This window comes from Prionailurus viverrinus, chromosome A2, assembly GCF_022837055.1.
Source record: "Prionailurus viverrinus isolate Anna chromosome A2, UM_Priviv_1.0, whole genome shotgun sequence".
In the NCBI taxonomy this organism is placed as follows: domain Eukaryota; kingdom Metazoa; phylum Chordata; class Mammalia; order Carnivora; family Felidae; genus Prionailurus; species Prionailurus viverrinus.
The window spans coordinates 10816553-10840736 of record NC_062562.1 but is presented as its reverse complement, the minus strand read 5'-3'; the positions used below and the strand labels follow the sequence as shown (position 1 = coordinate 10840736).

Below are 24184 nucleotides of genomic sequence, written 5' to 3'. Positions count from 1 at the left end.
TCTGTCATTCCTTCTTCCTTCCTCAGGCATGCTGAGATAAACAAAGACAATAGAGGCAAGTTCCCTCAGTATGAATCCTGTAGGGAAGCAGGAACCAGCCCTGTAGGGAGATCCACGGTGGTGAAATGTGGCCCAACACTCAAGCTGGAAACGGTTGTTCCATTTCAGTCACCGTAATAAAGATCAGGAAACCCAGCCAGCCCCCAAAGCATGTCAAGGGCCAGACCCATAAGCTGGAGTTTCCAGCTTCTTGGCAGAAGGACCAGGAGAGCAAAGAAGCTGGCTTTGGAAAAAGAAGGCTGAAGGAAACTTCAGGAAAGTCGCGGGGCCCCCAAATAGCTGCATCAACTTCCCCTGCACAGGACTTTTGGGGTGGTGCCAGCTCTGGAAAGTAGTCAGACCACCCCCACCACTCCAGCAATGGGGGTCGCCATCAACAGAGATCATCCCTGGAGGGTAAAAGGCTATTTCTCATGCAAAAGCCAAGGAGGGGGGCCCAAGGACTTCACAGAAAAACAAAAACAAAACCAGAAGGGCAAGCAAGGGAACAGGCAGGATTTTGCCCCCCTCCCATTCTGATCTCTGCTTAGCCAGCAGACAAGGGAGCCACCCTGGTCCAGAGGAACTGTTGAACCCCCCTCTGCGGAGACGTGTGGAGTGGACACCAACCCAGCTCAAGACACTGGGCTACCATAGGAGTCTTTGGCCGCCTCCCTACAGCCTCTTGTGGTCAAATGAGAATATGGCGTTTGGTCAGTGGTGGGCACCTGCACGCAATCCGAGGAGATTAGAGAAATGGCGTCCATTCTCTGCCAAAGGCTACCTCCACTCTCCGTGACAATTAAGCTCTCTGGATTCCAGAAAAAGCTACTCTTTGGCTCCATCAACCTGGCAGTGGTGGCGGCTCTCAGCTGATGCTAGCCCCAGGACGCTGCACTAGCCTCCACGGTTTCCCTTGGCCCTGGCCATAGCTTTGTAAGGGCTGCGTCTTCCAGTCACCCTTCTTTAACCACTTAAGGTCCCTGCCCATTACAGGGTTTAGCGACTTCAAGATACACACAGTCACACCCTTACACACACACACACACACACACACACACACACCAATGCATCCACGCGTGCACACAGTGGCACGCTTACACACGCACACTCACTGTGCACACACAAACACACATGCACACAGATTTACACACATGCTCCCATCCATGCACCCAATTACGTGGATACACTCACATACACACACCGTCGCACATGCATACACACAGTAGCACGAAGGCACACACAGTCACACATACACTTAGACAAAGACACGCTCACACACATGTTGAATTAATGGAGACCAGAGGCCAGGCCAGAGCCTGTTGTCCCCAAAATTTCCAGCAGAGGGCGTCGCCCACATACCCAAGAAAGGAAAGACACCCACAGCAGTTAGTGACAGCAGGCTCCTGTCCTTTAGAATCAATACACGCAGGTGCAGCAGAGTCCTGGGGATCGATGGGCTTCATGCCTCTCCTCCTCCCTCTCTCATTAATTCACCATCACAGTCCTTAGCAGAAACTCAAAGCCTGTTTGTAGTGCAAGAGGAGACATTGAACACAAGTAGAGCTCACTCTTTGGAGGAGTTAGCTGCACGATGGAGGGAAGAAATGGTTCATCAGTGGGAAAGTGGGTCAAGGGAAGGGACATTTTAAGACTGAGGAAACAACAACATTTTCTGTGTTCCAATGGGAATTACCTAATGGAGTTCAGGATACATGATCAATAGACAAAAATGTATACAAAAGATATTCTACCTAGAATATAGAACATAGAAATTCTATTTCTATATTCCAGGGATTAGAAAACTATGGTCCATGGGCCAATCTGGCCTGTGGCCTGTTTTCGTATGGTCTATAAGCTAAGAGGTGTTTTTATATTTTAAGAGGACTGTAGGGGGCACCTGGGTGGCTCAGTCGGTTCAACGTCCGACTTTGCTCAGGTCATGATCTCACGGTCTGTGAGTTCAAGCCCTGCATCAGGCTCTGTGCTGACAGCTCAGAGCCCGGAACCTGCTTCAGATTCCGTGTCTCCCTCTCGCTCTCTGCTCCTCCCCCGCTCACACTCTGCCTCTGTCTCTGTCTCTGTCTCTGTCTCTCCCTCTCTCAAACATAAGACGATTGTAAAAGAAGAGGGGCAAGAGGAAGAGGAGATCCTGGATGGGATGTGCAAAGCCTAAACTGTTTCCCATATGGTCCCTTGCAGAAAAAGAATGCCAAATCTGCTGGATAGAAGCAACAAACAATCGGAACAATATTTTCATATACCCATTTTAAAGCAGTATGCACCAGAAAAAGTGAAATACTGCGGTATAAATCTGACAAAATGTGCTCCAGATTTCTGTGAAGAAAATTTGAAAACACTTGTGGAAGAAACCCAAGAAGGCCCCAATTCAGGGAGAGAGAAGCAATATTCATGGATTGAAAGACTCCACCTTGCTAAGATAGTAAGACTCTGCAAATTGATTTATAGATTTGAAGAAATCACAACCCTAATCCCAGCAGGACTTTTTGTAGAAATAGATAAGCTGATGATAAAATTTACATGAAATTGCAAAAGATTTAGGATAGCCAAAAATTTCTTGACAAGGACAATTTTAATGGAAGCTTTGCATTGGTTTGCATTTCCCTAAGGTCTAATGATGTTGTCCATCTTGTCATGCACTTATTGGACAATGAAAGAGCATTTTTTAAACAGAAGATGACGTGTAAATGTAAATGCACATTTTAGATGTAAATATAATTTTTACTTGCATAACATTACAATCGAATACAAGCTGGAAGTATACGTGAGAAAATATGAAGGGATTATTTTGACTTGTTGGAATTATGGATATAAAAGTGATTTTTATTTCTTACTTTTCCTTCTTGGTGTTTTCTTCTAGGAAGACGTATTATTTTGCGACACCTGGGTGGCTCAGTCAATTGAGCCTTTGACTCTTTTTTTTTAGGACTAATTATTTTAAGTTTACTTATTTATTTTGAGAGAGACAGAGAGAGAGTACAAGCAGGGGAAGGGCAGGGGGTGGGGGGGGGACAAAGGATCTGAAGTGCAGGCTCTGTGCTATTAACACAGAGCCCAATGTGGGGCTTGAACTCATGAACAGTGAGAAGGTGGCCTGAGCTGAAGTCAGATGCTTAACCGACTGAACCACCCAGGCGCCCCAGGAGCATCTGACTCTTGATTTCACCCCAGGTCATGGTCCCAGGGTAGTGAGATCAAGCTACGTGGGTTCGCTCTCCCCATCCCTCTGCCTCTCACTCCACTGGCGCTTTCTTTAAAAAAAAAAACAGATGTATAGTTTTGGGAATATGGAAAAAAATTTTTTAGTTTATTTATTTATTGGGTGTGCGGGGGGGGGGGGGGGGCACAGGAAGAAGGAGAGAGAATCCCAAGCAGGCTCCGCGCTGTCAGTGCAGAGCCCAACATGGGGCTCGAACCCACGATCCTTGAGATCATGACCTAAGCAGAAACCAAGAGTTGGACGCTTAACCAACTGAGCCACTCAGGCACCCCAATGGGAAAAGTAATTTTAGTTAAGAACTCGGCAAGAAAAACATGTTATTTTCAGTTTAGAATATACTAAATATTTATTCATTTAAGGTTGCAATGTTCCTTTCTTCTTTTGCAGTCACTAGGCCTCCTGGGCCCCCCATCTGTGGGCCCAGAAAGGTTTGGAGGCCCTGGACTCAGTAGCCCAGGGCAAGTACTCCTACAGCTTGAGAGGAGGGAGTCCCGGAGCGGCCGCTGTCCCAGGTGCTGAAGGAGGCCCTTCCACTCCCACCCCCCACCCCCCACCTTCTTTTCTCTCTTGGGACCCTCGTGACGTCCACCTCTTGAAACACGTAAGCAAAAATGAAGTCCGGATCATGCCTCTTTAGACGGATTTTGTTTTTGTTTTTGTTTTTTTTTAGTTCCTAGCTCAAGGCCAGCTTGGCATCAAAGGCCCTTGAAGTTACTCAGAAGTAACTACGGATATTCAAAACAAACTGGATCTTCTGTTTTTCTTTTTCTTTAGATTTAAACATTCGTTATTTTAATCTTTTATAATTTACGTCCACATTAGTTCGCATATGGTGCGACAATGATTTCAGGAGTAGATTCCTTAGTGCCCCTCACCCATTTAGCCCATCCCCCTCCCACAACCCCTCCAGTAACCCTCAGTTTGTTCTCCCTATTTAAGAGTCTCTTCTGTTTAGTCCCCCTCCCTGTTTTTATATTATTTTTGTTTCCCCTTCCTTATGTTCACCTGTTTTGTCTCTTAAAGTCCTCATATGAGTGAAGTCATATGATATTTGTCTTTCTCCGACTGATTAATGTCACTTAGCATAATAGTTCCATCCACGTAGTTGCAAATGGCAAGATTTCATGCTTTTTCATTGCTGAGAGATACTCCATTGTGTGTGTGTGTATATATATATATATATATCTATATATATATATACCACATCTTCTCTATCCATTCATCCATCAACGGACATGTGGGCTGTTTCCATACTTTGGCTATTGTCGATAGCGTTGCTATAAACATTGGGCTGCATGTGCCCCTTGGACATAGCACACCTGCATCCCTTAGATAAATACCCGGTAGTGCAATTGCTGGGTTGTACGGTAGTTCTATTTTTGGTTTTTTGAGGAACCTCCATACTCTTTTCCAGCGTGGCTGCACCAGCTTGCGTTCCCAACTAACTACATCTTCTAATGATAATTTTCTTCACAGGAGATTGTCACATTTCCCAATACTTAAATTTAACTTTTGCGACTGCAGCCTTTTAAAATTTAGAATACGATGCAAAAAGAAGAGACTACTTACCACCTATTGATTGAGTGATGTTGCTCATGTTTCCTTATTCAGTCTCTCCATCAGTGTAACAAGGTGGCTATAAGTGTCTGGTAACAGAAGTCAGCCTCAGAGAGACCAACAATTTCCCCCCACCCAAACAGCTAGTGAATAGCAGACTGTGATTGTACCCTTGGCAGTAAAACTCCGAGGTGCCGTGGATCCAGGGTCATCTGAACCTAATTGCATCTAGTTATCTGCCCCACCTTCCTTGAAGAGTAGTCTTACCTCCTGGATCCAGGATGAAGCTGCAGGTGCCCACATCCCCCAAGAGGCAGCAAAGAAGAAAGGGGAAACTGGACAGAGAGAGTGTCTACCTCTCCATAAGGAGAGCTTCTAGAATTACCAGGTACTCTTTGACTTTTCCTATGGGACAGGGTATAGTCATTTAGCCAATCTAGTTTCAAGAAAAGCATTCGAGTGCAATCTGTATTTCAGCCTGCCGTGCACCTAAACTAAAAACTAAGGGTTATAGGAAGGCAAAAATGAATATGAGGATACACAGTTAGCAGTCTCCAGCACGGTCCATCCTGTTGACAAAACATCCAATGTGTACCCCTCTCTCTAACCAGGAACATCCCCGGGGGAGCCAGTCTCAAAGACCACCTGCTACCTCCATGTAGCCCAAATTCCAGGATCTCTGGGGGATGTGCTGTCCCCTCCCTGAAACCCTGATGTGAGCTTTTGTGGTCCAGAAATCTATACACTTAAAGGCAATCATCGCCCCGAATACATTCAACAATAGAGGGATAACTGGAACATCACCATTTAAAATTCCAACTGCAGGGTGCCTGGGTGGCTCAGTTGGTTAAAGGTCCTACCCTTGATTTTGACTCAAGTCATGATCTCACAGTCGTGAGACTGAGCCCCATGGTGAGCCCTGAGCTGGATGTGAAGCCTGCTTAAGATTCTCTCTTTCCCTGGTCCTCTGGTTCTCTCTCTCTCTCTCTCTCTCTCACACACACACACACACACACACACACAAACTAAAATGAAATGGATAAATTTCCAACTGAGACTTCGTGTTCCATTAATGGCAAACTAGGTTATTGGGATTAACCTTTCAATTTAAAAAAACACAACTCTCATAGCTGGATACTTTTCCAATTACTTTTTTTTAAGTTTACTGATTTATTTGAGAGAGACAGAGACAGTGCAAGTGGGGGACGGGCAGAGAGAGGGGGGGGGAGAGAGAGAATCCTGAGCAGGCTCCACGCTGCCAGCACAGAGCCCCATGCAGCCCTCAAACCCACGAAACTGTGAGACCACGACCTGAGCCAAAACCAAGAGTCGGACGCCTAACCAACTGAGCCACCCAGGTGCCCCCTTTTCCAATTTCTTAAATGCATACATGACCTGAAAAGACAGTAAAGAATTACACAGATGTCACTCAAGGGGCACCTGGGTGGCTCAGTCAGTTGGGCGTCTGACTTCGGCTCAGGTCTGATCTCACAGCTCGTGAGTTCAAGCCCTGCATCCGGCTCTGCTGACAGCTCAGAGCCTGGAGCCTGCTTCCAATTCTGTCTCCCTCTTTCTCTGCCCGTCCCCCGCTTGTGCTCTGTCTCTCTCTGTCTCTCAACAATGAATAAATGTGGGGATAAAATTGAAACAAAGATGCCCCTCAAATAAAAAAAAGAAGTCTGGGGGCTCCTGGGTGGCTCAGTCAGTTGAGCATCTGACTTTGGCTCAGGTCATGATCTCCCGGTCTGTGAGTTCGAGCCCCGCATCAGGCTCTGTGCTGCCAGCTCAGAGCCTGGAGCCTGTTTCAGATTCTGTGTCTCCCCCTCTGTCTGACCCTCCCCCACTCATGCTCTGTCTCTCTCTCTCTCTCTGTCAAAAATAAATAAACATTAAAAAAAAGAAAAGAAAAGAGAAACCTGGAGTCAAAGGAGCATGAATTATACTTTTGCGCTGGAGCGAGTCAGGGAAGTGTGAAACTGTTTTGACGGCTTCACCGCCAGGGGAGAAAAATCAAAGCCTAGAGTGACATGCGAAAGAAAAGTTGTAAGAAGATCCTCCCTACATAGGTGGAAGCCTCCAGGAACTACACTGCTCAGGGGGAGAAGACACCGGCAGAGGGGACTGCAAGTGTGACCTCTGCTGGAATTTAAACTGCCTTAGTGATCTTGGCACCACAAGCCTTGAACTCCATTGAACATCATCCTTGACCAGCAAGACTCGAAGAATGCCTCCTAGAGAAAGCTACCTTCTCCAAATTCTACACATGTTATTTCAAATATGATAACGGATACTCAAGCAAAGATAAACAGGCACACGAGACCACTAACCCTACCAGTGAAAACTAGCAAGAACAACAGACCACATAACGGATACAATGATTGCCATGATCAGACACACAGGAGAAAGCATCTATGTTTGTTTCAGTGAACATAGTGACCATGGAAACATAGTGAAGGATTCTGGGGTAAGAAAAGTTTGGGTATCATAGATAGGAACAGAGGTCAGAGTGGCAGAGAGTGGTGCCACTATGGGTTCTCCACTGTGACCCTGAGCTTCAAACATGCCCCTCAGTCAGTCTCTAACGGTGGTCCCTATCCTACTCAACCACCTCCCATAGCACCCTATTGCCTACAGGATAAAAGCCCTTAGTGGGCTCTGGGAGAACCCGCAATCAGCATGGGGCGGGGGGGGGGGGGGGAGCCGTGGTCAGCTGGAAATGCTGCCAGGGTCTTGCGCTCACACCCCAGCCTCCCCTCCACCCCACCCCTCGCCCTCGCCCTCCCACTGCGTTCCCGCAGGTCCCGAGCGCCCCCTGCTGGCTATCAGTGGCGCTCGGGCAGAGGAGACCACACAGTTCTAGTCCTGGGAATCCGCCAGGGGGCGTGTGTAGGGTCGGGGTGGATCCCAAGCCAAGGGGAGCTGGCGGGTCACTGGCGGCCCGCGCTCAGCGGCTCCACCCGCAGCCAAAGCCCGCCCTCGGCGCGCAGGATGAGCTCCGGCTTCCTGCGCGGCTCCTCCTTGTCGGGCAGGACCCGAAAGCGCAGCAGCGTGAGCGCCAGGACCACCTTTATCTCGGTCAGGGCGAACGTCTGCCCGATGCAGTTCCTGCGGGCGGCAGTGGGCACTCACTCGCCAGGGACCCCAGCAGGTCCCGTCGCGCCCCGAAACTGGCCCGGGACCGCCAGCCCCGCCCGCAGGGATACCGGAGGGGACTAACCGTGCCCGGGACCCCCATACGGGGGTCCCTGAGCTTGGCTCAGATCCCAGCCCTGAGCTCCCAGACAGAAGGAAGGGGCTCTGAGCACACCGCGGAGCCCTCCTTGGACCCAGCCACCCCCCACTGCCCAGGCCTTTACCCCCAACCTCTGGAGGAGGGGAGAGAAGGAGAACCATCCTCAACACCCCCTTTCCCGCCCGCACAGCCACGTCTGGGATCTCAGGCCCAGGCCCCTGTCCTCACCACCTCATCCCCACCTCAGATGCCCGCTGCGCTCACCTGGGTCCCGCGGAGAAGGGAATAAAAGCCAGGGAAGACCTTTCCTTGATGTTTTCTGGGTCAAAGCGGAAAGGATTGTATACCTGGGGGCGGAGAGACGTGGGACTGTTGGATGGGGTTTCCCAGGACAGCAGGCTTTGGAGACACAGGTGTGCCTTTCATGGAGGGAGCGATTTGCCAGGTCAGAACCCTGAGCCCTCCCTTAGGCTCCGCTAGGGAAGTGGCCAAGCATGAGGGTGGGCGGAGGGGAGGGAGGGGGAGGCAGCACCTCAGGGTCTGGCCACACGGATGGATTGTGGTGGATCCCGAAAATACTAACGAGGCAGACAACACCTGTGGGATGGGAGGGGCCAGTCAGGAAGGGTTTCACCCTGCCTGATGGGCCCCTCTTCCTGCCCACGAGGCTCCTCCTTCTGGTCTTATGGGAACCTTTGGGGATGACCCGGCCATCTGGGAGTACGACGTCCTGGGTACAGCAGCGGGAGACGACTGTGACCGGGGGGTGCAACCGCAGACTCTCCTTGATGCACATGGTCAGGAAAGGCAACTGGGCCAGGTCGTCCCTAAGGAAGCCCCCTCACAGTTAGGCAGGGATCGAATCAGACTCCCGCAGACCTCCAGTTGCTCCCCGGATTCTGTGTCTCCCTCTCTCTCTCTCTCTCAGCCCTTCCCTGTTCTCTCTCTCTCTCTCTCTCAAACATAAATATTAAAAAAAAATTTTTAAGTATTTCTGAGCAAAGCCCAACATTCACACAGTACCTTTCAAAGTTAGAAAGTTTTAAGTTATACAATTTATTTGAAAAGGAAAAAAAATCCCTTTGCTGGACTTACCAGGTTATTTGAATAAATAAAAGGCACCCTCCTAGGTGGGATACCTAATATAACGGTGTGGGTTCTTTGTAAGTTAATTACTGTATCCAATACACCCAATTAAAATCTACTTGGTGTTTTTGGAACTTAGCGATCTTATTCAATTTGAAAAACTTAAAGTTCAAGAGTTGTGGTCGATTTAAAAAAACAAAAAAAGAGAAGTCATCCACCTGATATTAAGACCCATTACGAAAATATGGTGATAATTCAATTAAATTAAAATCAATTCCATTAAAAGGCAGCAAGGCACTGTTGCAAGAACAGGAAACCAGACCCACAGAACAAGATAGAGAGCTCAGAGACAAGTACGTGAATAGGTGAAAACGCAGCATCCGGTAAAGGAGGCCCCGCCACCCCCAGACAAGGGAGGGTTCAGACACAGACACAGACACCCCCACAGTCGCACCAACACACTCCAAAAGCCTGAATCATCATGCACTCCACGTATAAGATGGGGTCTTCTCTTACACGTGAAAGATAAAGAAATAAGGGTAAAAGAAGGTATAATACAGAAGACAACTTTCTGACCGATGAGTACGAAAGAATTCTTAAACCCCAAAACATAAACCAGAAGACAAAAAAAGAAAAGGAAAAGAAAGGAAAGAAAGAAAGGAAGAAAGAAAGAAAGAAAGAAAGAAAGAAAGAAAAGGAAAGGAAAGAAAAGAACAAAAGAGAAAAGAAAAAAAAAGAAAAGAAAAAACATGCACAGAATTAAGGATTTCTGTTTAACAAAGCACTCCATTCTATGGAACAATTAACATTCAGATGAGAGATTCACAGAAGATGGTTGCAGTAAATATATTGATCTAGAAGAATATCTTGAATAGACAAGGAATTCCTACCGATCAACAAGAGAGATGGCAGGCAACTCAAAAGAGTAGACAAAGGACATGGTCTAGAAATTCATGGGAGCTCAAACTCAGAGATTTAAAACATGAAGAGATGGGGCGCCTGGGTGGCTCAGTCGGTTGAGCATATGACTTCGGTTTACATCATGATCTCGAGGTCCATGAGTTCGAGCCCCGCGTCGGGCTCTGTGCTGAGAGCTCGGAGCCTGAAGCCTGCTTTGGATTCTGTGTCTCCCTCTCTCTCTGCCCCTCCCCCACTTGTGCTCTCTCTCAAAACTAAATAAATAACCATTGAAAAAAAATAACTAAATAAAACGTGAAGAGATGCTCCAAGTCACCGATTACCAGAGAAATGGAAATTATATAACAATGGGATGTTACCTCATATGTATTCGAGGTGAGAATTAACAAGGTGGGTGATGGTAAAGCCTGGCTGAGGCACCGGGGTGGGTGGACCCCACACACTGACAGTAAAGGTATGGACAGGAGCCACCACTCTGCAAGGCATCGGCATGGTCAAGGAAAGGCAATGTGTGTTTCATGACCCAGCAAGTTGGCTCTCAGCCTAGGACCTGGAGAGATTCTCAGACAGGTAGATAAAGACATGAACAGCAAGAGGTTCATTGTGGTCATGAGATGGAAACCTCCTGGATATTTAGGTCCAAGGCACTAGAGAGAAACTTTCCATATGACACCGTTTGAAGTGGGACAAAGTGCACTAAGTGTTTGAAGTTGAGAGACACACAAAAACACTTCTCCACTTCACACAACTGCCGTACTGAGCCCAGCCTTGAAGTTGAAGGCACTACCTCCAAAGTGTTCAGTCCAACATCTCCTCCCCATCCTTCATGCCTTGGCCCCCAATCTCCCTGGAACCCCCAGGCTCCACCTCATCTCCTCCAGTTTGCAGATATGTTTAATTTGAATATCTGACTTGTCTCTCCCCTGCTCAAACATCTCCCATGGCTCCCCACTGCCTTCCTATATTAGTCACGAATCTCCCTTCAAGAAAGAACTTGATGTCCAGCTCCAAGGAGTGCAGTTGGCTGACAGCCTCCAGTTAGAGGGCCTCTGGGCTCTGCAGCAGCATTCACGCCAAGGCCACACTCTCTTGGGCAGATCCCAGCCACTGAGAGAGCATGGTGGGCCCCTACTTTCTGACCACTTCTGCCCAATGTGAGACTCCCTCCCTGAGAGCAGTATCCCTGTGCACTTTTATCTTTTATCCAATACTGGCTTCCCAGAGGACTTGAACTGACACCTTTGGAAAAACTTCACGTGGTTTCCAAAGCAGACCAAGAAGGGCTTCCATTACCAACTACCAGCTCCAGCCTCACTGGGAGCCTCGCAGATGCTTCACACTGTAAATATCACAAGGATCCAGCCACGTTTACTTCCTCCCAAACACGCCAGGCCCACCGCTGCATGCCTCCGTCAGGGCCTTTGCCCAAGCTGTCCGTAAGGCCTGAAGCACTGTCCACTACCCATTCCCAGAGGGCTGAATTCATATTTGCTTCTTTGCTACCCAGCCTCACCCCCTTCTTTCCTCCATGATCCAGCCTTGACCAAGTAGGACTTGAATGGCACTGGACATGGAGTTGAGAAGGGCCGGCAGGGTAGACATGTTTACTGAACCAAGCAATGGGTAACTGTTTTACCCTCAAGGACCACTTGTGAATCCCTGGGATAGATAGTAGGTGGGAATTAGATATAAGAGCAAAAATTAAGAGTAAGGGTCTTTGGGGGAAATGTGCAACTTCAGGCAGAAAAGCAAGGGAGAGAAGTTCATTTACTCAACACACGCTGGATGGCATCTATCTGTTCTACACACATTGTCACGGTTCTCCAAGCAGCCCTTGGAGGAGACATTCCCTGACCTGTCCCGCCCCCATTTCCAGAGGAGAAAAGTGGTATTCAGAAAAGGGAATTGGTTTTATTCAAGTCACATAGCAAGCAAGCAGGGCAATAAATGTGGGCACTCCAATCTTTCTGTTGCATAAGCCTGCTTTCCCCTGCTCTCCAGGCTGGGTACCATACCCTTGCCTCTGGGTGCTGCTCCTAGTCTCTCTAAGCAACAATGACACAATCAACAAAAAGTTCTTTCCCCTTCCCCAGCAGGGGAGCAGAGCCAATGAGAAGGGTTCCAGAACAGGACATGAGGACCTGCACTCACCATTCAATCTCTTTAGACTCACGGTCCTTCAGGAGCTCTTGCACCTCCTGCCGACAGTGCTCTTGATACTCTGGGTGCTTCGCAAGGTTGTACAGGACCCAGGAGAGACCACTGGCCGTGGTGTCATGGCCTGAGAGGCAGCCAGACAGGCTTGGGTCTCTGGGCTTGTTCAGCACCAGAGGGCGGACAGCGCCCTTCGTTAGGGCCCTCAGGGAGGATGGGGAAGATGGGGTGGGATGGGGTGGTCCAGGGCCCACCTGCCAAGTCCCTGGGATTGGACAGACTCCTACCCCCTGCAGTCCCACACTGGGATGCTTACCCCCAAACATGAAGGTGTCAGCTTCAGCTCGGATATCCTCATGGGACAGTTCCTTCCCATCTTCATCCTGCAGAAAGGGCACGACCTCCTGAATCACACCGGCTCGGAGGGCACCTGAGTCTCGCCTGAAACAGTCCCTCAGGCTCCATCACCAAAGCAGGATTCGTCCCTCATCACCTCTAGAGCCCTATCCCACAGGTTTCCCTGTATCCAGCTTTTTTCTCCCAAGCAGCCTTCTACAAAGTCATGTCTAAAACATATCCCTGACCTGTCTCTCCCTTCCTCAAGCACCTTCCGTGGCTCCTCAGTACCCGCTGGGTCAAGTCCAAGTTCTCCCATCTGACATTTGAAGTCAAGGTCCATTCTAACTCTTGAATTCTGATCCCAGGGAAGCCCACCTTGGCCAGCAGGAGCACATCAATGAAGTCCAAAGTCTTGGCCTTAGCCTTGGCCTTGAGGAAGTCATGGGAGCCCTCAGTAAGGAGGGAGCGGCGCCGCTCCTGGATGATGGCATCTGTGAAGTTGTGCACCAGGTCACAAGCCCTGCGGAAGCGCTGCCCATCAGGGGTGAGGTAGTACAGCAAGTCCGGGTGCAGGAAGATCTGCCTCTGCCGTTTCACCACAAGGGCACTGAGCTCCAAGATGGCAGCAATATATTCGCTGGGGCTCCTGAAGGGTCAGGCCATAGAGAACAGCTCCTTAACCCACATGAGGCCCTAGGAGTGCCTTCCAACCAGAACCTCAGAAGCATGTCCCTGCAAAACAGAGTGTCCTCCAGGCATGCTTCTCTCTCCACCTGCCATCTCTGTCAATGCAATCATGGCCCAGACGCTGGAAAGACCTTGGGTATCACACTCATCTCTCTTCTGCCCTACACAGTATCTGCTCCTGCCCATTCCTCCTTAATTTCCCCCAAATCTCCCCCATTTTCGCCACCACATTCAAGCTGCCTCCTCCTCAGCTTCTGTGTCTAGGTGACAGTTCGTCCTCTCTAGAGTCTGATGTCCAAGAACAGCTTTGATCATGGCCTTCTGCTCAAACACCTCCCACATTCCATCCCTGGAAACCTCAGGATAAAGCTCAGATCCTGTTCCTTCACTTTTCAATATCCTTAAGATTAGCCCCCCTGCCAACCTTCAATCACATTCCCAAGGTGGCACATGCTTTATTCATCCTAGTCCTGTTGCCCTTTATCAAGCATTTTTGCTTACCTGAAACTTTACCTTTCTCTTTCCCTTCCTTGTCCTTCTTTGTCTCACTCTGATCCATCTCCTCCAGGAAGTCCCATCTGATCGCCCTGGCCAGCCCTCCCTTCTCCATCGACTCCCTTGGGTCTACAGTTCATGTTCCCAGGTCCTGAGCAAGCACTCACTCCTGGCAATTGCTGTCAAAACTGAAGACACATTTCTGCAGACTGTCCAGGGTCATGAGGCTGATGTGCTCAAACATGTCCAATCGGGTGCTGCCCTCTGAGACTAGGCACTTCCACTTGGCCTGGACAGAGAAAGGGGCAAATCTGGGGCTGGGACCTACCTCCTCTGAGCTCTCCCTCAGTCCCAATCACCAGGATGGACTCCCCAAAACCCAGGCTCCTGGTCCTCCACCCCAGGCACCCATCTCCAGGGAGGACCAGGCTTGGCTGGGAATAGAAACTCTTACTATTAAGACCCAATGGCTGGGAGTCAGGAGACCTCAGTTCAAATCCTGGCTCTGCTTCCTACACCCCTGTGTGCCCTTGGTCAACTCACTGCTGCCCTCTGGACTCCACCTGTCAAAGCTTCAGTAACAGTTAAGATGACTTGCTCTGTTGTCAGACAAACCAGGTTGGAATCCCAACTCCATTTATTAGCTCACTTGCTAGCTGTGTGAACGGGAGCAGGCTCCCTAACCTCTCTGAGCCTCAGTTTCATCACCTGTAATGAGACAATAATCATCATCTCTACCTTATATGGTTGTGGAAATTAAAGAAGACAACGAGTGCAATAGAACTGGTGCATGAGGGGCAGTGGGGAGACTGAGTCGATTACGTGTCCAACTTGGGCTCAGGTCATGATCTCATGGTTCCTGATATACACCAAGAGCTAAGTAACCACTAGCTCTCACCCTCATCTTCGTCATTATCATAGAGGTAGGCGACTGCTGCAAAAATGTCTCCATTTCTTCATCCCTCCCTATACCTTCACCCTTTGCAATGAGGGTTGGCAGATCTTCCATTAGGAGGTAACCTCTTTCTCCAGCTCTTGAATTGGAGCTGGATGTGGGACATGCTTCCGCCAACAGAAGAAGGTGGAGGTCCTTGTTGCCTGTTCTGAAACTAGGCTTCAAGAGGTACTGCATGTTTCTGCTTGTTCTGTAGGAGCCCAGGGTCTACCATGCAATCAAGCCTAGGCTAGCCTACTGGAAGATGAGGGACAAATGCAGGAGTCTGGTTGTCCCACCAAGGCCATCCTAGACTAGCCAACCATTAGCCAAGCCCCAAATGTGTGGCAGAGCTGAGCCGGGAAAGGAGGGCTGTCTCCCAAACCCAGCCATGGCCCCAGACACGTGAGTGACTCCAGCCAAAATAAGAACTATTCTCCGGACTCATCATCTTGCGAGCAATAAAACACAAATTCTTTTAACCTCATGAGTTTTAAGGTGCAGTTCAGTGAACAAAGAGCTACCATACAATCTTCATCATTAGTGTCTCAAGTTTCACAGAGTTTCAGTGAGGCAGATTAGAAGCTAACACCTTCCGAGCACCTACAATGTGCCAGGACCATGATTCCATTACATCATCTTGACCACCCTTTAAGAAGGGCTTATGATCTTCATTTGACAGATGGGGAAACTGATGCTTGGAGAAGAAATAGAATGGCCTGAAAGTCATCTAGCAAAGCCAGGACTCCAGGCCACTCCCCTTTTCCCAAGGCTCCAGCTGGGTCCCTGGGTTTCAACTCACATGCATGATGTCTGCACTTTTGTTGAAAATCTTCACATAGGATTTCAAGATTTCAAAGTGGAAGGCAGGTGTCAGCAAACGACGGTGGTGGCTCCACTTGTCACCAGCAGTCAGCAGGAGCCCATCCCCTAGTAGAGGCAGCCACGAGGAGTAGGCCAGGGCAGTGCTTTCCCCTGAGACCCCAAGGTTGTCCCCAACCTCCTTCACTTAACAGTTACTCACCCAGCCAGGGCCTCAGAAAACTGTAGAAAAACTTATCCTTGGGCACGATGGTGGCTGGCAGGAGAGACAGATCATCAGGGGCCATAGAGAAGAGGCAGGGATGGGCTTTGGGTTGGGGGGTGGAGGATCCAAGCCAGGGGAATGCATACCCCCTCCAACCTCCATAGTGGGAATTCTATAGGGCAGAGTGGGGAGGTGAGGGGGGACAAGACCAGGCTGCAGCACAGAGCAGAGCAAAGGCACAGCCCATGGACCTACCCCTAGGTACTTAGATGTTCCCGAAAATATGGCACAACACACCCAACATGCCTTGACATGGCTCCTTGCCGGTCCGACATGTTCAAAACACCCAAGCACAAATCAGCACTCCACAAAATGCCTTTACAGGGACCTAGGACATCGCACCTGTCCCAGAACCCTCTGACATCTCCTGGGACTTCTGACATGGCCCCAACACATGGTAACGTGCCCTGACACAAAACAACATGCATAACACACACTGGCCTCATGCAGCATCCTCTGAATGGACCCAAGGACAATCTGACACGACCTCAGTGTGTCTCATAGATGGTCCCTGGCAGGACTTAAATATGGTCCCACTAATGTCCCAGACATGGCCCAGGTGTGACCTAGCCTTTCTCAGGATTCTCTTCCATCCCATAGTTATCATTAAGTGCTTAGGCTCAGGGGCTCCTCTGTCCTTAAGAGACCAAACAATGTTGCCACCCTCAGATGCTGAGCTCCCCCCACCACAACGAGCTGCCACTGCTCCCTCGTGCCTCTAGACCAGCTCCCCACAACACTCTGTGCATCTTCCCCCACAACACTCTGGCCATCTCCCTATCCCAAATCCCCTTCCAACTAAAGGTCCCTCCTACCAGAGGCAGGGCAGTCAAGAACACACAGAAGAAGTAAGAGAAAGCCTTCAGCATGCTTTGTGACCTTGAGAAGTTATTAAGCCTCCTTGAGCCTCCATTTCCTCACCCAGGAAATGGTCCCCTAGCAGAGATGCCAGTGAATGGACATCTGTGGTATCTGCCTGTCCATCCCCTTCTGGAACCAACACCTCGCTCCTCTTCCTCCCTCAGTCCAAGTAGCTAGGGAGGGTGGCCATGCCACTCCATCCTCTGTTCCAGAGCTGAACATATGACCCTAACCCTTAACAATCAAGTTGCCGTGACTAGAGGCAGAATTGGTCCCTGTGACCCAAGCCAGGCCAATTTAAGAGAATCCTTCAACTATTTCTGGGTCTTCAGAGAATGAGCTCACGTTTCCATTGGGGTTCAGCTTCTTAGACACATCTGTGTCAGCATGAGAGTGAAGCTGTCACCGAGGAACACAGAACTACAAGAGAAAGACAGATTCCCAAGGGCACTGTTTGAAGACTGGATCCAACCACGCCTGAAGACAACATTCCTTCAGCTTTTCAGTCAATAGATTCCCTTTCTTCTCTTAGACAAACATTGCTGATTTTCCACCACTCAAAATTGAAAACGACTGGGAACCAGAGAGAGCCAGGGACCTGCCAGAGTCACCCAGAAGGTTAATGGCAGGTCTCCATCAATACTACCCACTTCCCTGCTCAACCTGGTCTGTCCAGAGCTGTGAAGAACTGGGAACAGGGACAAGGGAGTGGCTGGGTCGGGTGCTCCTGGGAGAGATACCTGGGGCCTGGATCAAGGGGGCAACGAACTTGGGGTGGACCAACCGCAGAAGTGGGTAGAAGGGCCCCATCCACCACAGGTTAACATCACGGAAGCTGTGGCTCAGACTCTCCATGAACCTCAAGCCTTCTTCATTGCTCTTTACCTGGGGGTGGCAGGGTGGAGGAGGAAGGCCAGGTCAGGCAGCAGCCCCAGAAGCTTACAACTTCCCACTGCATCCCCCCTTCTGCCTGCATTATTAGTCTACACCTCTACATCTCACTAAGTCAGCTTCCCTTTGTTGGTCTGTTTGTCTCTTTTTGTGTGTCTATCTATGTGCCTCTCCCTCTCCCTTCACTCTCACAATCTTCATCTGTTTCTTTAGGTAGGTGATAGACATCCAGATGATAATAGCTAGATGATGGAGAGCTACTTGATGATGAGAGATAGATGATAGATAGATAGATAGATAGATAGAGATAGAGAGATAGATAGAGATAGATGATAGAGAGATAGATATATATAGAGAGAGAAAGAAAGAGTGAGAGAGACAGAGAGAAGAGGGATGACAGATAAATGCAAAGATGGTTGTATGGATGCATGGACAGATGGACAGACAGACAGATAGATGGATGCATGGATGGATGGATGGAAAGAAAGACCGATGGATGGATGCATGCATGGATGGATGGATAGATGGATGCATGCATGCATGGACAGACGGATGGGTGGATGGACGCTTGGAGAACGGGTGGATGGATGGACAGACGTATGGATGCATGCATGCATGCATGCATGAGTGGATGGATGAAGAGGGAAAGGAAAGAGATGAGAGATGGATGGGTAGATGATAGATGATATGTGTTTGTGTATGTTTCTTTTACATTCTCTGTATGTCCTCTCTGACTCCCTCACTTTTTCTCTGTATCTCTCTCTTTCTTCACCTCTATTTCCCTCTCCATCTCTCTCACTCCCCTTGTCTGTGTCTCCTAACCTGCACACCCTCCATGGCTCCCCAGAACCCTCAGAATAAACCCCCTGCCCCTACACAGTCTGCAGCCCCACTGGCTCTGCTGTCCCCTCCACCTTCTCCCTGCCTCTCACCAGCATTGCTCTTTATGCACTCAACTCATGGTTGCTCAAAACCCTGGTGCTCGCAAGGCAGTGGGGTGGCTCAGGTGGTTAAGCATCTGACTCTTGATTTTGGCATGGGTCATGATCTCACAGTTTGTGAGTTCAAGAGCTGCACTGACAGTGTGGAGCCTGCTTGGGATTCTCTCTCCCACTCTCTCCCTCTGCCCCTCCCCCACTCATGCATGTTCTCTCTCTCTCTCTCTCTCAAAATAAATAAATAAACTTTAAAAAACAGGTGTTTGCTCTGTCCCCTCCAGGCCTTTGAGTGGGCTATTCCTCTCCACAGTATATACTTTCTCTTCTTTTCTTAAAAAATTCCTACCCATCAGACCAGACCCCCTTCCAACAACTCCTTCTCTAAGAAGCCTTCCAGCCTACCCAAACAGCAGATGCCTTGCTTCCCCTCTGAGTTCCCCTTACCCCTGTCTCTCCGTCAGACCCACTCTTACCACACAGGATTGAGGGTGTCTCTAGCTCTACATGCCCAAGATTGGGGTTCCCCCAAGACATTACCTGGGACTGAGCCTCCCCAAGGACACTCCTGAAGCAGTGTCCAGAAGAAAGCAATGACCAAGGTCGCACAAGAGCAGAAAGGACCTTGGAATCCACAGGGACCTCACAGAGCCTGGCAGGGAGGGGTATGTGGCCCTCAGATGCTGCCACAGTGCCCATGGCCACATATTCCAGATGGGTACCTGTGGCATGATGACAGAGCAGGCAATGCCACAGTGGCAAGAAATGATGGGAGCCCAAGCAGATCATAAACCCTGCGAGTAGGCAGCCACCAGCTGAATTAAGACCCTCAAGCCCTGCTCTGTGAGGTGGACCTACAAGCAAGACAGGGGCCATCACCTCCACAGAAGGAGCCACGGCAAGTTCCCCTGCAACCTCTGCAGTGGTCAGTGTGTCCAGACTCTGCATAGATGGAGGGGATCTCTGTTTCTTCCTGCTCCTTCCCTTGGGGGCAGAGGGATCCTGCAAGACTCTTCATGTCCCAAGGGTTCCTCCCAGGACACAGGAAGAAGACATGCTCCCTGCCCCCAGAGAGGCCGACCTTGGCTTGAGAAGTCAGATCTTTCTTCTCCTGGGAGTCGTTCCAATCTCAGGGAGGTGCCCACGGGAACAGCAGGGTGGCCTCACGTTTTGTACTGGGGCTCGTTCCCATGTCCTGTCATGTCCTGGCCAGTCCACACGACCCCCCCGCTCCCCAGATGGTGAAGGTATGCAGACCTTCCAGCTCTGACAGACCCTAGGACACAGGTGTGAGCTCTGCCCATCAGTCAGGAGGGCAGCTCCCACCAAGTCCTCTTCTGACCCCCAGCTTGCATGGTGTATCCTGTCTGTCTGTCTGTCTGTCTATCTGTCTATCTACCTCTACCTATGAACCTATTGACTATCTATGAACCTATCCCCTGAACCTATGGACTCCCCCATCAGCCGTGCCTTTTACAAATGAAGAAACCCAGGCCGTGTCCCCTTAAAGGAGAAGGAGGGGGGCTTGCCTCCCAGTGACGCATCTTCTCCAATCCCATGGGAAGCCCCATCCTGGCCTGACAAATACTTCCAGGTGATCCAGACAGGTGAATACAAGTCATTTTCACTTTTGTGACTGTTTCCTGCTCCTTAAGAACCCTGAGGCATTTGAGGAGATTGTCCCAGAGAGGGAGAGTGACTCAGCTGAGGTCACACAGCAAGAGGGACTGGAGGAGGGAAGAGTGACCAAGACCAGCCTCCATGGCCAAGCCCTCATAGGAGGTGTAGGAACTGTAATTTTATAACATTCCTGCTACCTCCATAACTTGCTGAGAAATTGCCAACACCCAGAATATCAGGTAACATTCAGGACACGCTTAGGACATCCTGTTGTGTAATGAGCTGGTTTGTGGGGTGGCCGGGGTGGAGCTGGCCCCTGTCCCTTTGGCATTGGATGGCCAAGGGAGGTGATGGTAAGTTCATCCAAACCTAGAACAAGGCCTCCACCATGACATTATCAAACAGTTATTAAGTGCCAACTGTATGCCAGCTCCTGAGCCGGGCATTATAGATATCAATCTATCCCCAGTGCCACTGTCCAGTGAGAGAGAGAAAAAGAGAGATAATAAACAGATAACTGGACAATTAACTGAGTGTGAGCAGGACCAAGTCAGAGGTCAAGGTCTAGGGGGGGAAGTCAAGGGAGGTTCGTAGAAATTACACCTGAGCTGAAAATGCAACCAGAAAAGGAGGGATCGACCCAGTGGCTGCAGGAAGGGAAGCCCTTCCAGGCAAAGGAGCAGCACAAGCAAAGGGCCTGAGGTAGGAAGGGTTTGGCTCGTGGAGGAGAGAAAGCAGGAGCTTGGAGGGTCCAGGGTGTGCACGGGGCCAGGAGGGCAGCAGAGCCTGGCCAGGCAACACGTGGTCTCTCTCTAGAATGATGATCAGTCTTACAGAATGGTTTTCAGCTGAGTAGTGGTGTTAACAGAAGTGAAATTTCAGAAAAACCTCTCTGGGGTTAAAGACAGAAAGGACCACAGGGGAGACTGGGGCTGGAGAGCTGGAAGCTTATAATTCATTTGTGGTGGGAGTTGATGGCCCCTTTGGGAGTCAGAGCCCCCCCAGGTGAGGCAATGGCCTGGGGAGCCAGAGAAGAGGGCGGGTCGGTTAGGACCCTGAAGCCTCCCTGCATGGAAAGGTGGGGTGAGGAAGAGCCAAGTGGAGACCAGGGCTGGGTGGTGTGCGAGAACCCAGAAGACAAGCAAGTTCTGGGCAGCTGCGGTGGTCAGCAGGACCAGATTGCTTCCGGGGGGTGATGAGGTCATGGTCATGTCCTGGAAACATGACAGGGGTGGCAACCAGGCAGGAGTGGGTGAAGACGGGCTGCCGAAATGCAGGCACTGAATGAAATAGGTTTGGTCACAAAGGTCAAGGCCAGGGTGATTCCTTCTGAAAGGGGAAGTGGTCAACTTTTATCCCAGTTGGGCAATGGGGCCCGTTGATGTATCTTGGGAGTGAAAGGCAAGATCACAAAAAGGAGGCAGAAGAAAAGGGCGCACAGCCCACCCCTCTCCTCCAGCCCAGCAGCACCCCATGGCAGGAGAGGGGAGCAGAGGCCACAACTGATTCCTGTGGGGAAGCCAAAGCCCAGAGAGGCGATGTGTTTGCCTGAGGCCAGCAAACATGGGCCAGGCAGGGAGCGGACCCTGCACGGTGGCCCCTGGCAGGATTGTGGGGACACCGGGGAACTTGGCTCTTTGCAGCCCTTCTCTGCTGTCCCAGACCCCAGCCCCACCCCAGGTCCCCGTTCCCCACCCCTGGGAAAATGCATCCACCCCGATGCCCCAGGCCTGTCCTGTCACCCACACTCACCAGTCCCAGGTGACCCCAAAACCAGCTCTGCTTCGGGGGCTGTGGGAAACACCGGAGGCGGCAGCAGGTGTCATAAAAGCTGTAGCTCCAGGCCAGGACGCGAGCCAAGAGCCAGGAGACCCCCATCAGCAGCAGGAGCAGCCATGGGGAGGCTGCCACCTGCCCGAGTCCCAGCCAGGACAGGCTCAGCTGCTGCATCCTGGAGGCAGAGATTGTCCTGAGATGAAGACAAGGGCGGAAGGTGAGCAGCACAGCTCACAGAGGGATAGGGCCCAGATTGGGAGGGACAGGGACGGGGAGGGGCAGGGATGGTGGGTGTTAAGGACTGGGCAAACAGTGGCTCAGAGAAGGGAAGAGAATCTAGGGAATTCCAGAGGAGAGGCAGAGTGAGTGGGAGATATTGGGATGGAGGAGGGAAAAGAAGGAGAGAGAGAGAGAGAGAGAGAGAGAGAGAGAGAGAAGGGAGGGAGGGAGACTGATGAAGAAATACCCAAACAGAATTGGTGGGAGGTTGCCAGGAGCTCCAGTTACAAGGAAATCATCACCACCCAGCCAGCTGGATCCCAGGAGCCACTTCTGCCTGGGGCAGTGCACCTCCCCACCCCAGACCAGAACATTCAGCTTTGACAACCCCAGCCTGTCACCTTTTGTCTGGATGGACTTATTCCACTCAAGCTCCTCTGTCCTCCTCCTGGCATGTCTTTGTTCCTGGCCCCTGACCTCCTAACCAGGGGAGGCTGGGCTTGGCTGGGTCAGCCAATGCTGGCACACCAGTCTGCCTCCTCCCCACGTGGCAGCTGCCCAAGACCTGAAGACCGAGCCAGCTGGACACAGAGAGGAACAAGTCCAGGGTCACATGGTGTGGGTGTGGATCTTCAGAACTCAGCACCTCCCACATGGGTGGGGAGTTGCAGGGATGGGCAAGCTAACAGCCACCCCTGTTCTTTCAAGGCCAGCAGGGTGAAGCAAGGAAAAGCTTGAACGTGAGAGTTCAGGTGCCATGGGGTCACAGTCCGGCCAAGCCTAGTCCCAAAACATCTCTGGGGCTCCTCTCCACGTACAAGGCAGGTCAGAGGCATGCACCATTTCCCAGCGCAGAATCAGGAAGCCTTGGGCCTCCGGGCTGCACAGCCTGGCAGGAGTTCAAGTCCTGCCTCCAAGCAGCCTAGGGCCTGGGCTGACACAAAACCGCTGGGGGCAGGAACAAAGAAGCTTTTCTGGCTGGGGGTTACCTGCATCACACTCAGGGGGTAAAAGGCCCAGTGGGAAGAAGGCACCTGGAGGTGAGGGGATAAGTCTGCAGGGGGCCCAGACAGAGCTGGGAGACCCTGCACTCAGTTCTGTCCCTTTCCGGCCCTCTCTGGGCTCAGTCTTGCCATCTGGAAAATGGGATGTCAGATGAGGGCCTGAGAGAGGACTCCTCTTGCTCAGATCCTGTCCTGATTCTGGAGTGAGGAATCCCCCCCACCCCAACCTAACCAGGTCTCCCCATGTCAAATCCCAAGGTGAGGGTGAGTTTGAAGGATGGGCCTGCTGAGCAAGAGGATTAGAAGGGACATTCCTCCTGCAATGACAGGATGTGCATTTCCTGTCCCTGACCCACACATTCCTTCCAGCCCTACCTGGTCCAGCTGCTGGTGGCCGTCCTAGAGTTCCCTCCTCCTCTGCTGCACTGGATCCATGGATCTACTTGCTAACATTCCATCCAGAGGAGGGCCAGGGCCAGGGCCACATAGGTCTGGGGAGAAGCAGGAGGATAGAGGAGGAAATAAAGGTCCAGAGAAATTCCCTCGATCCACACAGCAAAGTAATTCAATGTGACAGCACAGGGGAAGGTGAATCCTGGCACACAGTAGGTGCTCATTAACTACTCAGGGAAGAAAGGGACTTTCGTAGCCATGAGCTCTAAGAACTGACCAGTCAGAATGTAAGTCCTTAGACCCTCAGTATTGGCATTACCAGCAGCATCTTGGACCCCTGCAGGATCTCAGGCTCGAACCCAGACCCACAATGACATGGCTGTAATTGCTTTGCTATCGTCCCCAGTAAGGGGAGGGATTTAGGTCCCGTCTCCTTGAATCTCGCCTGGCCTGGGACTACTTAACAAGTAGCGTGTGGGAGAGGCTGGGCCCTGCCAGTTATGGGCCAGAAACAGGGCCAGCAGCCCACACTGACGTTTGCTCTTAGAATGCATCCCCTCAGAACCAGGCTGCCATGCTGCAAGGAAGCCCAATCCACATGGAAGGACCCCACTCTTAGGCACCTCCGATCGACAGCCCCAGCTGATTTCCCAGCAAACTGCTAGCAACAACTGCCAGCTACAGGAAGGAGCCATTTGGACATTCCAGCCCAGGTG

At 50.7% G+C, this 24184-nt stretch overlaps 1 protein-coding gene across 3 annotated transcripts in view; it reads right to left on the bottom strand.

Moving 5' to 3' along the window:
• Positions 1–22608, bottom strand: part of LOC125155845 (cytochrome P450 4F3-like) — a 98154-nt gene extending 75546 nt beyond the window's left edge. The window contains exons 1-13 of one of the 3 annotated variants that reach the window (XM_047841605.1): positions 22473–22608; positions 21829–22045; positions 17371–17515; positions 15707–15760; positions 15485–15612; positions 13916–14037; positions 12942–13212; positions 12544–12610; positions 12225–12354; positions 8763–8896; positions 8602–8666; positions 8334–8416; positions 7225–7942 (exon numbers count right to left, since the gene is read on the bottom strand). In XM_047841605.1, coding sequence (XP_047697561.1) covers positions 7765–7942; positions 8334–8416; positions 8602–8666; positions 8763–8896; positions 12225–12354; positions 12544–12610; positions 12942–13212; positions 13916–14037; positions 15485–15612; positions 15707–15760; positions 17371–17515; positions 21829–22026 — 1575 coding nt within the window. In that variant the 5' untranslated portion in view covers positions 22027–22045; positions 22473–22608 and the 3' untranslated portion in view covers positions 7225–7764. Of the gene's footprint in view, positions 1–7224; positions 7943–8333; positions 8417–8601; positions 8667–8762; positions 8897–12224; positions 12355–12543; positions 12611–12941; positions 13213–13915; positions 14038–15484; positions 15613–15706; positions 15761–17370; positions 17516–21828; positions 22046–22472 lie in introns of those variants that run through there. The other 2 variants (XM_047841621.1, XM_047841613.1) reach the window with 2 other exon arrangements.
• Positions 22609–24184: the final 1576 nt, after the last annotated feature.